General features: G+C 39.7%; 1 protein-coding gene across 1 annotated transcript in view; it reads left to right on the forward strand.

Moving 5' to 3' along the window:
• pex14 (peroxisomal biogenesis factor 14) overlaps positions 1-13,941 on the forward strand; it is a 92,294-nt gene extending 78,353 nt beyond the window's left edge. Inside the window, exons 8-9 of the mRNA XM_036590654.1 lie at positions 4,315-4,406; positions 10,319-13,941. Of these exons, the coding sequence (XP_036446547.1) occupies positions 4,315-4,406; positions 10,319-10,784 (558 nt within the window). The 3' untranslated portion in view covers positions 10,785-13,941. The remainder of the gene's footprint in view (positions 1-4,314; positions 4,407-10,318) is intronic.
• Positions 13,942-14,455: the final 514 nt, after the last annotated feature.

Below are 14,455 nucleotides of genomic sequence, written 5' to 3' on the forward strand. Positions count from 1 at the left end.
CCTGTACAAATCCGACTGAAAAATATGAACCTCTCACCCCTCTGAAGTTCATCACAACTGCAGAGTCACCACTTCTCTTATTTTTTTCTCATCTTAGTGACCTCTCATCTCCTCCTAAGGTTTGTCTCTGGACACCCTGAACTGGCTTGGCCAGTGTGTATAAGCTGAACTGCCACTGAGCTAAGCACTCTCCATCCATAAGCACTCTGCACTTTCAAACAGCACGTGTGCCAGCCGTCTGAAGCCAAATAGAGGCAGAAATAGATTCCTGTTAAAAATCTAAATTGAATTAAAAGCGTTGCCGTCATTTACCGTGAGTGCCTTGTTGGAAGACAGCAGTGTATAAAAAGTATATTTCACATCAAAACATCCATTAAACAAATCATAAACTCTGCTTTATAGCTGAAGTGTTGATCTTAAATTTTCTTTCGCGAGAAGCGGGCCCTGTTGTCTCCAGCCATATGGGAAATTGTGAAAATTGTTTTCAGGTCCGGAGCGTGTGATTAAGAACACATGTTGAGCCGCTGAGCTAGTTATCATTTTACTTTGCGGTTTTCTGGCCTGCCTTTCTGGGCTTCTCTACGCTGAGCAGAATGTGGCAGCCTTGGCAATTAAAACTCTTTAACACGGAAATGTGCTTTTAACCTAAAACATATGGCAATTCTTGTTTCTTCAGCTGCTAAGCAAACATTTCATACACTTTCAAACATTGGATTACAGTTTGCACTCTTTAACAAGCTGAGGTTTTTTTCAACTATATTATGGTATTATACCGTAATGATGTGTCAGAAATCATTTTGAATTTGGCACGTTCTCGGCTCTACAGTGGGGGCGTATTGCTAAATTGGCCTTAAAGGCTCCCGTCATGGCAAACAGACCTTTTCTTACTCTAAAAGTGCTGAACATCATTATTAAGGCTCAAAATGCACAGTTCATTCCACAGTCCATGTATGGACATCAAGCTACAGAAATAGAATGTTCTGAATTCCGGTCATTTACGTATATTCATCCTGCAACAGTTTTGCTGTAAGTCATAAGCTGAAGTTGTAGGGAGTGTTGCAGCCTGGACTGCTTGAATGAAGTGCAATACAGAGCAAGCACTCAGAACAGGTGTCAGAGGCCACCCTTTCGTTTGTTTAATTTCCAGTCAAAATTACTATAAAGTTATTCATTTTTCAGTGTTTAATAAAGCTGGACACATACATTTAACAGAAAGTTACAGAACAGCCTCCAAACCTAAGTATATAATCTAATCTATCAGTGTTTAATTTGTCCACTCTTTACTTTTGTGCATCTACTGTCTTAAAACCAGCCAGTTACAGCTGAATCCTCCCAACAAATGCTGTTCCTAAAGGCGCCGCTGACCCTAACTCACCTTAGATGCCTTACAGATTTCTTTCTAATGGGCCTTTAAATGGCTAAAGGAGATATTTCTGAGGAGATTAGATAATGCACTTGCTCAAGGCTGTGTTCAGACGGCAGAGCTTGTACCTCTTAAAACGGCATTATATCCTTCGGCATGATGCGGATTGCTCAGGCTCCGCTTGTTCCACTGTGGTTTTGTGTTTTTTCTGTCCCAGATTGAGTTGGAAAATGCTCAGCTTAAACAAATAAGCACTGCTCGTCACGTGTCACTTTTGATGGGATAACCAATCAAAAAAAAGGGGGGGGGGATGGAGAGTGCACACAGGATTTTCAGTATGCCAGTTTTCAGCTCTAAGATAATTATTAATTCACTGGTATAAGTACTGTCTTCTACCTTGAATATGTTTAGAATTATTTGGCTTGTGAGAAGCAGAAAATGCACACAACTTTTATGACCTTTGAAGATAACTTGTAATAACTTCGTGATGTGGAAAACCCTTCAGATTTCTTTAAAATGACAAAGTATGTCTACTGAAAAGAGTGGAAGCTGTAATAAAGGCAAATAGTGGACACACTAAATGCTGACAATTTTGTGTAATTGTCTGTTCAGTATGTATTCTGAGTTTAAAAAATTATTAAATAAACAAACAGATTATAAGGGTGGTTTCTGACTTTTGCACAGTACTTTTTTTTACAAATATGCAGTGCAAGAATAATGTAAGAAATGCACCATTTAATAAGTAAATATGCACACTTGTATTGTTATCAGCAGATAATTGCTCAGTTAAATTAGCAAAGAATTTTCATATCAGGACCCCCGTTATAAAATCAGAGATATTTCCCTTATTAGTGGCTGCCCATGGAAGATTAGCAGCTGTTCGGTTTGTAGCCAAAGTGCTCGCCACTGGGATAGTGCATAAACAGGCTGAAATGAATTGTACCAGTGCTTTCATTGGAAACACTCCTGAGGGATTTATTTCAAGCTGATTCCACCATAAATATACATGCATTACATGAGGAAAATATTATCAGGGAGAGAAGCTGCGAGTTAATTTGCATTCAGACGTTTTTAAACTGTCCTTGTTAAGATATTATCCACTGCTAATGGTCTGCAGGCATTTACTAATGTATTCAGTGTTTTCACTGCTGTTCTGTGTGCGTGTTAGCCTCTCTGAGGGGCACGATATTCTCCATGAGGATTACCGTTACCGTAGAGGAAGTGATCCAGAAAGGGAACAGAAGCAGGATTACCTGTGGAGTGGTGTCTGACTCGCTGAGGACATGCATTTCGCGGCAGTTAGGTTGTCGTCAGCAAACACTTCTGTTCGTTTTTTGTTGGCGCGACCCCTGCTGTAGATCGGAACCAAAAGGCCTGTCGCAGGTCTTCAAGTACAGTCTGCGGTGAGGTGCGTTGTGGCCCCTTTTTGAAAAACGTTATTTAGATTTTATGTCTGGGAAGTGTAAGCTCAGCCACTGAAGCAATTAATTTTTTTCCACAGGTAAAATGAGCGAGAGGCACATTCCACCCTTATTATGTGGGTGCCATGGGGAGTTGGGGATTATGATGGTCATAATGAGGTGAGGCCTGTAATAAGTGTGTCTTCGCCAGGCCTAATGCGCTCAGCCCGGATCAGATGTGCCCTCTGAAAACACCGCACTTTAGGAGCAGATAGGAGAGAGAACCCCTGAACCTCAACCGTCCCTCCCTCCCCACCCCATACTGTAAATGAGTCTGATCCTTTTCAGATGTGATTCAATTAATTTCCTTTAGATGTAATTACATGTGAAAGATTCCAAGTTATCCCTCTTCACTCGACGGGGGTCTCTGCCTCCTAACTAGCAGCCCCCGGTGAGTCAGGCATTCTTAATTACTTTTAGTTTTCTTTTCCCTAGCCCTTTTTGCTTCATTTCCACACCTCTCACTCTTCTCCTCGGAGGGCAGGAGGACAGGGGGATTAGGCGGTGGATGGGGGCTGTTTGTTTGTGGATGGTTCAAAGCTTCAGGTACCCCTGTGACTCAGTGTAAGTTTACAAGACTTTTATTTCCTACTCTGAACAGGGCTCAGGAGCCCCGCTTAATCCGCTTGAATTCGAGTCGGGGTACGTTAACTACCCCACTTTGGGCATTAAAGAAGAGTTTGTTCTCCAAAATTGTGATTGTGGTGAGAGCTCAGAGAAAGCACAGTGGAACTGAAAGCACTGTATGAAAATTCTGTACTGCCGGCCCTTTCTTAGCAGTAGACAGTAGGTTTATGCACTTTACAGTTCATCATCAGCCTCCTGTCAATTTAAAAGATGGATGATTTTTTTTCAGAAGTCATTTGCTATTCAAATGTTTGCAGGCCATTTCAATTGGCCATCATTCCGTGCTGCAATTCATCCCTTGCCAAGCAGTAGGTGATAACGCTCCTTTTAATAAAAACCCCTCTGACTTGTGGCTGCCTGATGAATGCTGCCATTGTTGTGCTTGAGACCTCTTATCAGGCACCTCTGTCCTGCTCAAATCATCAGTCGGAAATATGGAAAAATATGTAAAAATGGTGCGATTAAGTCTCTTTGCCTTTTTTCAAAAGATCCTGAGCTCATGAACCCTTTCCTCTTTTTTGAGGATGGAGTTTGGAGAGATATTTCCCTACCATTTACTGAATATGTAGATCTATTATCAAAATGGTTGTATTGTCTATGTACTGATCTAGTTAGTGATAAAATGTACCTTTTGAACCAGGACAGTGAGCAACTCAAAAGGTTTTGCATATGCTGTATGCTCAGAGTTTTTCCCTACATATGGCCTAATAATGTGAACTGCGTGACTCAGTTCTGGGTCTGTTGTCCAAACAAACTCAAATCATTGTATTGTATGGGAACCTCTCTTTACCAGCATCCCACTAATTTTAAAGGAAAAAGGCTAAAAGGATTTGTTTGTAATGTGTCTTTTCTTCTTATCTACAGGCCTCCTCCACCACCAACCGCATGCTGGAGTCTCAAAGCATCAGTGAACTGAAAGCTGAGATCACTTCTCTGAAGGGGCTTTTACTCAGCAGGTAAACACTCCCTCCATTCACCTGCACTGGGCCTAACAGATAAAGGGCAGCTACTTCCCATGATGCATTCACAAAATATACACTACTGCTGCATTTTCACCCAGTGTAGGCCGCCAAATTTTATGTGTTGAAGTTTCAGCAGTATTGGTCTCTTTGGTATGTGTTTTTAGTTGTGGATGATTGTAATTAGGTATTATTTTGTAATTTTTTATTTTGGCTGATCTGTGTACTGATTTTATCACACAATATAATGTGAGCCAGCTGAATACATGTGTTTGACTTACCCACCAAGCTGTGTTTCTTATCACCGCATTTATTTACGTAAACAGCAAATAAACAATTGCCTGTTGACTGGCAAATTAAAAAGTAAACCACAATCGCAAGTCAATTCAGATTTTGCCATACAAGTTCTTGATTGCTACCAGGAATGTCCCGATCCAATCCAGTGGATCAGAAACGGCTACATCAAGCCCGATCCGGTTCTGATTCTCAGTTTCTTGTTTTGGTAACACTTTACCGTAGGGTCTGCAAGAGACCTATGAAAGGTTGTCATGACAACTGACGTAAACCTGCATAAACATATGTGAAGCTTTACTCCAGTAGGCATCATTTGTCATATAGGCTGCTTTGGTCAACTTTGTCAAGTTGACATAAGCTCTGTGTCAGGGAACAGCGATTTTTTATTTTTTTTTTTTATAACATTGGATTGTTTCATGGCAGTTCTTAGGATGACATGACTACACGTTATGACAACTGAGTTAGTGTGTATCACAATGGCATGATGCTTAAGATGTGACCTAGCTTATACCTAATAAATGATAAAATAAAACTCACTTTTAGTAAGTGCCATAGAAAATGCCCACTTGGCAAGCCATGTCATATTATTAACATTATGTCACCGTGACATACATTGAACTACAAAGTCTGTCATTTCATCTCAGAAAGTGCAATGACAATTGATCTCAGAAAAAAACAAAATAAGTGTCACTTGACATAATGTTATGTCAACTTGACATCAGAGTTGGCATATGCAACCTTGACATATGATACCTATTGGAATAAATGTTTATAAATCTTCATGTAGGCTTTTGTCAGTTGTCATGAAGGGCTTATGTAGGTGTGATGAGCCCTATTCTGACAGGATTTATTAAGAACAGAGGCACTTTAAGTAGCGTTTAGGTTTGCTCTCTGTAGGTACTATCAAGCCGTTATGTAACGTTACTGTCTTACATCACTTGAACTAAAAAATTACAGAAAAACTTTTAATTTTATGCTGTTCAGTGTTGGCTGTGAATTCCCAAGCTAATGGTGATACTAATGACAGTGCATTAGGTTGGGCCGATAGTCGATGTAATCATCAGTTGATGGCTGACAGAGTTGAGCCAGCATTGTGATGCTGTCATTGTAAAATGCTTTTAGCTCATAACAGAAATGTAAGTAACATTCTTTACTTTGTGTGTTTTATTTAAAGGCTTAAACTTAGTCTTTTATTGTTGTAGCATTAGCCTGATAGCCAGCTAGCTTTCTGCTACCTGTCCAGTATGCTAGTGAGGGCAGAATATAGCCTGTTATAAAGAGAATCTAATGTGTAAAAAACTTCAGGCGAGTCTGTTCAGAGCAAACAGTGCTGTTCAACTGGCAGTTTATTTTCTGGACACAGATTTCAACACTAACAACTGGACTTTTTCAAGCAGTGATTATGAAGTCACAATCTCACGTCTGCTGAAGCTCTACAATAATTATTCTTGTAGCATTGCTGTTCTTGCCGAATTTCATCTTCAATCTGCTGTACTGACAGCTGCAAACAGCTTGTTTTGGATGGAGGAAAGGTTAGAAAAAAACAGTAAGTAGAGGTGGATGGGCTGTGAATGACATCTCCCCACCTCCCTGTGTAAAGCTATCCAAATAAGGGCTAAAGCGTTATGAAAATAGTCATATTGCCCTAGTTTTTGCATTCTCAAAGTGCATTATCAATAAAATGATCTAAAAGTCTGCTCTGTGTAGCTATTTTCCTGTGTAATTTGAAAACATATGTCTGTGGTGCCACTGTTTTGACTGTCTTTGATCTAGCACTGTTTCTTCTGAACTCCGGCAAGTGAAATGTGAGTGAGTGGCTATTACGCTTCGAGTCTACTTTCGGTTTTAACTGGTAGAAAATAGACTTATCACAGAAACTTTCTGCTTTACCGGGAATCCTGCTTCTGGTTTTAAACCATCATTAGGAGAAATAGAACCATGAGGAAGGGAGGAATAGCATATCATAGTCTTTTCTCAATGTCATGGGCAAAAAAAATACACTGCAGAAAGGAACTGGTAGCATTGTCATCAGGGAGGTCACAATTTAATCATAAACCAACATTAAACACACTTAAAAATGGTCATTTAAAACAGAATGCAAGAAGTAAGTCGTAGAATAACACTAAAAATGAAGTGGTTTTACTGGAGTGTCATTGGTAGAGACTAGCATATCGTAGCTACGTTATATGGCTGTGTTACAGAAATTACAAAGATCAGATCAGTATCAGTCAATACCAGAAGCACTGTAAAGGGGGAGACACTGGATTTAAAATTGGATGATAAGGACTTTGCCGACATACACGTAATGATATGGTACACGGATTGGATTAGGGAGGTGGTGAGTGAGGGGTGCAGAAAAACTGGGCCGAAACATTTTGTATTTTAAACAGGGTCAAACCTTGGTCCTGGAGTAACCCTACTCTGTGTATTTTCCCTTCGTGATTTGAAGAGAAGTGTTAGAGAAGGGAAAACACCAAATTGTGCAGGACAGAGGTTCCCTGACCACTGCCACCACCATACAGAACACATTGTATGCACCACAGTCATTTATCAGTGGATAATGTCAAAGAATTTGACGTGTACCATCCTTCTCTGCAGTGGGGCACGTCAGCGGAAGTGGCTTTTACTGCTTAATGAGGCCTGATGTTTCCAGCAGGTTCCTCCGGTACTTAAATATGAAGCTTTCTCGCTTTCATTTATGGTTACTTGATTATGTGTCATGCAAATAAAGACCAAAGTAATCTCATATACCTGAAATTCTCACACATTAAAGCTCTCAGTTTGTCTAATCTTTCATTTTAATCTCTGAGTGCTTTTTTGTTCATTTTCTTGGTTCTTAATTGAACAAATGTCTGTCTGACTTTGACAAGACGTCTTTTTGAAAGAGGTTAGCATTACATACAAACGTGGTCTCACCATCTGCTGCTAAGGTTGTCTCTCTGGCTATTCAGATATCTGGAAGGAACTATTTGATGTCTTTGTAGAAGTAGCTGTATCTTTGGTTTGAAGACGGCTTGAAGAGATTTTTGTTGTCGTTGTACTTGCATCTCTGCCAGGTGTGGGAGACGTGGCTAAAGCTGTAATCTCTCATAATTGCATACATCCTACAGGTCTGCAAAGCATCCAGTGAAATTTCTTTGCACCAGTAACTGAACCTGTGTTCTATTGAAGTAAAAAATCTGAATAATGTGCTCTGTTATAGGAGGAGACTCATCAGTGCTGTCCAAATTAATACACATGGACTGAATAGATTTTTCTTTCGGTATGAAGTTGTTTTGGAGGAATTTAGCCAGAATTCTGTGGATAGTCTGCAGAAACATTGATTAGTTCACTTTGTGGGCTTTTTCGCTAAGTGCTTGCTGTTCTTATGTTATGAACATTGAGAAGCCCAAAAATGAACTCTGTGACAAAACTCTAGCCCATATAACAAATGACTTGACTATTACGTCATTGTTTGTTTCCTAAGCCACTTAAATGTGGTAGCAAACGTAACTCCGGGAAATCCCACGCTCTGTAATTTTATCACTTTCTACTCAATTTGAAAGTTTCGGGTGATTCCCAAGGTTCTTAACTTACGATCAGCCATCATGATTATCTTCAGGAATATTCGGATATACCATAAATGTGAATCTTCTTTTAAGCTATCAAAGCATATGAAAGGTCCCGGGATTTCCCGGAGTAACTGTGGCATCTCTGCAGTCTCCATCATGGTGGCTGATCTGGTTTGTGATGTATTTTCATAATGAAGCAAAAACATCCATTTGTTTATTTAGCATTAAATGACAAGGATTCCACGTTAGGTGGAACAAACAAATTTGGAATATATACTATTTTCTTTCTACTAATTAACAAAAAAAAAGAATTAAAAATGACAAAAAAGGAAACATGTTTAACCAGCAATTTTATAACCTACAGCTTATTTAAAATACATCTTTACGGTCTACAGCTTTTATCGGGCCTGAAAGTTTTGGGCAAAAATGAGAATTGTTGTTTTTGAAAAATATACGCCCATTTTGAATTTGAAGCCAGCAACACGTTTTAAAAAAAGTAGAGACAGGGCATGTTTACCACTGTGTTGCATCACCTCTTCTTTTAACAACAATCTGTAAGCGTTTGGGAACTGAGGAGACCAACTGCTGTAGTTTTGAAAGTGAAATTTTCCCATTCTTGTTTGATATAGGATTTCAGCTGCTCAATAGTTCAGGGTCTCCTTTGTCATATTTGTCGCTTCATAATGTGCCAAATGTTTTCAGTGGTGACAGGTTTGGACTGCAGGCAGGCCAGTTTAGCACCCGGGCTCTTTTACTACAGAGTCATGCTGTTGTAAAACATGCAGAATGTGGTTTGACGTTGTCTTGCTGAAATAAGCAAGGCCTTCCCTGTAAAAGACGTCATCTGGATGACAGCGTATGTTGCTCCAAAACCTGTATATATCATTTAGCATTAAAAGTGTTCTGGATCCTGTATATATTATATATAAATTATTATTTTATTATATAAGTTGTTTTTTTTGTTTTGTTTTGTTTTTGCACGATAGTTTTAACTGTGTGGATGCAGTGATGAACTGTGTTCTCAGACAGTGGTTTTCCTCTGTGTTCCTCAGCCCATGCAGTCATTTCTGCTACAGAATTGTGTCTGTTTTTAATGCAGTGCCTCCTGAGGGCCCGAAGACCACAGCCACAACCTTATCCCTCGCATACCGAGATTCTTTTGGATTCTCTGAGTCTTTTAATTATGTTATGTAGATGATGAAATTCACAATTTCTTTGCTATTTTACATTGCGAAACGTTATTCTAGAATTGATGCACTATTTTCCCTTGCAGTAGGATGATGAACCCCCCATCTTTACTTCTGAAAGATGCTCTTTTTATACCCTGTCATGTTATTGACCTCTTCCCAACTAGCCGAATTAGTTGTAAGATGTTATACCAGGTGTCTTTTTTAGCATTACACACCTTTACCAGTCTTTCGTTGCCCAGTCCCGACTTTTTTTTAATGTATTGCTGGCATCAAATTCAAAATGGGCATATATTTTTTTAATTTTAAACGTTTGATATGTTGTCTTTGTACTGTTTTCAGTTAAATGATTTGCACATCATTCCATGTTTTTTATTTACATTTTTTGTCCCAACTTTTATTGAAATGGGGTTGTATTTGCACACTCATTTGCAGACATTGATAAACTTCAATGCAGTTCTTTAGGTTCTTCATAAAATGTTCAAAAGATCGATATTAAAAACTTCAAACTTACTCTTTGTGGGGAGAAAGAATTCTAGAGAAGAATTCCAACCAAACTGCACTAATGCTGCTGCAAAGCACAGAGGTGGAAATGTTGTCACATTGGCACAAATGTACAACTGCTTTTTGAAATGCTGCATTCTAGTGCATTCTTTTGCCTCAGTGGACCTTGTTGCCGCCAGTGACTTAGAGTACCAACTTGTTTAAACAACCTGTTTTTAGGTGCTAAAAGTAGAAAGAAGGAGTAAAGTGGAGACAAATGCAGGTTAAAATTGGTTATCAGAAGCCCCAATATGACATTGGACCTCACCCACCCTCAGAGATATTTGAGAAGGGACATCCAAACTGGGTTATAACAAATCTCTCTTTCTTACAGGAGACAGTTCCCTGCCTCTCCTTCACTCCCCAAAATCCCAGCCTGGCAGATTCCTCTAAAGCCAGGCACACTGTCCAACCCCCCATCGGTCAACCACACCAACAGCAGCAGCGACATCTCGCCGGTCAGCAACGAGTCAGCCAGCTCCTCGCCTGTCAAAGAGGGCCACAGCTCACAGGTGACTCCATCCAGCGCACACAGCCTGAACGGAGAGGCAGGACTAGGGGCCATGCTGCCTCTAGACCTAAAGGACCAGGTACGTATGGAAGTGCAGGGGGAAGAGGAGAGAAAGGAAGAAGAGGAGGATGAGGAGGAGGAGGAGGACGATGATGTGACTCACGTGGATGAAGAGGAGCACCTGAGTGTCCAGACAGAGGACAGAAGAGGAGGGGACGGACAGTTTAATGAGCAGGTGGAAAAGTTGCGCCGTCCTGAAGGGGCCAGCAACGAGAGCGAGGTGGATTAGGCCAAGCTCTAATGTCTCTGTCTGCTTTAGTTTAATCCTTCCATCACACAACCCTTTCTATAATTGAGTTGCGGCATCGCTCCCTTTATGCAGTCTGCGTAGCACTGTGAAACAAGCAACAGGTCATCGTTGTGTTTCGTATTCTCGTGATGTGAATTTTTCTTTCATATGAACTCAAGTAACAGCGCAAACATTCTTGCATGTCCAGGCAAGCACAGTAATGAGCAGTGTGAGCTAGATGATGACAAAATTGCGATCTTTTTTCAGTCTAACCTTTATCAACCATTCTGTGCCCAGACATCTCATAAATACTAGTCTATTCACACAACATTAGTGACTGTAGTTTCTAATTATATACAGAAGTCAACCTACTATAAACATACTGTGTATCTACCAGTTAAAAGTTACTGTATTTAATTGCAAACAAGGGCCTAAGCAACAAATCATGGACACCAAAGAATCGCATTGTTCCACTTTTGTTTTGAGTGTAGTTTGTGGTTCACATGACCTGATTATGTGTGCATGTGCTGCGTCATATGCAACCACAGAGAAAGACCCATCCTCCGTGTCTTCTGCGATCCTGGTGGATGAGCTCTTGTCTGGACTGTTCTTGTTCGCCGTGCACTCTCAGCAGAACGTGGCGCAGCAGCTCATACGTCTGTGGAAGAACAAGTCCTTGTAATTTCCGATTAAAGTGATGATGGGTTTTGCTGCCTGGTGGTGCTGAGAATTGGAGAGCACTGAAGAGGCAAATAAACACTGTTTTTAATGCTCTCTGTGTGTGAGTGAGCAAGAGAGGGAGGGAGGGACTGAAAGAGAGTGAGAGATGGCAAAAACATAAAGTGCTCTGCCTGCTCAGTTGCATCTCTTGCGTCTCCAGCAGGGCAGCTGATTTGGTTTATGAAGTATGTTAATAATCAAATGATCAACAAATAACAGATGTATTAGTTCATGCAGCTTGAAATGTCAAGGAGGCTAAAATCGGAAATCTAATACTCAAAGCCCATTCTATTGTATTATATTACATGACAAAGCCTCCAGTCCAAATTATACCGGCCTCCTACAGTGAATAATCTTAACATGAAACGGTGCCGGGGTTTTTGTAATTAAACCATGTAAAACAATGGATGCTTCAGCAGAGGTGCTGACAGTTGTGCTTCTCTCTTTGTGGGGCTTTTCTTTCTCAAGTCCTGAGGGAGAGAAAAGAAAAAAAACGGAAAAAACACCCCTGATGCAAATGGAGAGTAACGTATGAATACTTAACTAATGGAATTACTCACTCGCCAGCTGACGAGAAAAAAGGCGAGAAAGATCCCGGAGAGAGAATTAGAGTGTCAGCTCCACTCTGACATTTTCACTTTTAACAAATGGCCTTCAGAGTAACATGATTATGGCCCAAGCAGGTGAAGCGTTTGTGGCAGCGATCGCTGTGCCTCTACACTATGGAGGATCCTTACTGTCTAGATTACAGCTGACATACACTAAGAAAAGCTATTCATGTTATATTGTAGAGAATAAGAACATGTACGCATCATTTACTGTAATACAGGGTTATGAGTTTTAAAATAATTATCAAAAATGGGGAAAAAATAAGATATTAAAGGAATACTTCACTGATTTTCAACCTAATCTCTATTCACTGTGTTCTCATAATACATTGGTTTCCACTGTAAGTGTGTTTTGAGTCATCAAGTTTTCTGGTCTTTTAGTAAACGGAAACTTTTGTAGTAATTATATGTACTACAGATGTAGCAGATTAGCAGTGACAACCCTTGACTATTAGAGCCAAAGTCAAAACCTGGTCAAAAGATGAGGAGGGAAAACCACCTCTATACTAATGCTGATTTCTGTTAGCTTCTCTATGGGATTCTTGTAGTATGTTAGCACTCTGCTTAGAGCGATTTACATGAACTCTTTTTGGCTGTTTGAGATGAAGCATGGACATTTGAAGCTGGGAAAAAGATATTCCAAGTTTTATTTGAAGCTTGTAACAGACATATCAACATATTTCACATGATGTTTTCTCATTATCGTACCACTTTTAGTAAAGAGCCCAGGCATAGAGCTGCTGCCACTGTTTTTAATTTCTAACACCTGACTGAAACGTTGGTCAGGCTACCACTCATGCTCGCTAACATTGATGTATCTAGGACTTCCAGAAGGCCTTGAGAATTTTTTCTCACAAAATTAATCCCACACATTGAAAATCGAAACATCTTCAGTTATTTTCATGGTCAGTTAACCTAATTATGTTGCTGGTTACTCTGACACGTTAAGACTTTAGCTTCGAAGCCATAACCAGTGAAAGAGCTCATGGTATCTACCTAGATCAAAATTTAGATTATGCCACAGTTCGCTCCGACCTCGAAATGTGATGTGAGTGTCGGCATCTCCTGATAATGGCATTCCGAGTAGGTTTCAATCCGCTGTGTTCACATGTATCGTAGCCACAACAATCAGCCAGAACTTTATTACAAGGATCAAGCCTTCTGAAAAAAACTGACAGCAAACGACCCAAGCAAGCAACAAAAACAAAACGCTTCCATTGTAATCAACTGAGCTATACTTTGTTGTTAAGTAGTTTTTGTGTTATAATTATCTTACAAGCTAATAATAAAAACTAATCATTAATATCGGAGGTATAATTGCGACAATATTTCTTATTTGGACATTTAGCATTGCATAAAATTGTCATTTTTTGGGCCTTTCAAGACAACGATCATTATATTAAATAAAAATGAACTAGAAATTTGACTTTCATTAGGCTTTCTCTGAAGTCCTAGAAGACCCTGTGGGTTCCCTTCTGTAAATCAGATTGAAAAACATTGGAGTATTCCTTTAACTTGAGGTTAATTTATCTGAGCAGTTGAAACTGACTGATACGGGGGAACGGAAAGGCCTGGACGTTAGTGGCCATCAACGTGTGTGCACACGTATGTGTTTGTATTTGAGTGAACATTTATATATGGGTATTGATGTGTGTTGGAACTGACTCTCTAGTAGACTAGATAATCTTTCTAAAATCTGACATCTGGCCTCCCCCCCCCCAGAAGTCTTACTGTAGGGCCCCCAATGAAAGTATATATGTTAGTATGACGATGAATTCTGATATCAGAGAAAATGTAAATATTTGTAATAAATTTGATTTAACACCAGATTAACAGTTGTTTTCTTGTTTGACTTAATGCTGCAGATAATGCAAAGCTTTAATTGATCATCCTTTTGTAAGAGCATCAGTTTTAGTACCTGTACAGATCACCATTAGAACTACTGTAATATCTCCTCACATAGCATACTGTACATATAAAAAACTTTGCTGTGGACTGCACATTAGTATTCATGAATCTTTAATGTCTGAATATGTGCTTTAGATGGGTTTGAGGGGAAAAAAACTGAAAGTTAGAATAATGCGTGTCACTTTGTAAGGCAGCACTGAGAACAAGATGTTCACCGATCCCAGAATTGAATTTCATGTGAAGGTCCATTTGCCTCATGGGTTTTAATGGGGACTTTGGCGCTTCACTCTAAATTTTACACAGGATCAGCACTCTTCTTACTGTTTTCAATGGGGTCTCTATTAAGTGGGTTCAATCGATAAACTGTGATCCTAAAACAGCATTCTTAAAAAAAATGCACATTCCACTATCGTAAGCAATACGAATATTCCAGTG

The sequence above is a fragment of the Colossoma macropomum genome, unplaced genomic scaffold (genome assembly GCF_904425465.1).
Source record: "Colossoma macropomum unplaced genomic scaffold, Colossoma_macropomum, whole genome shotgun sequence".
Taxonomy (NCBI): Eukaryota; Metazoa; Chordata; class Actinopteri; order Characiformes; family Serrasalmidae; genus Colossoma; species Colossoma macropomum.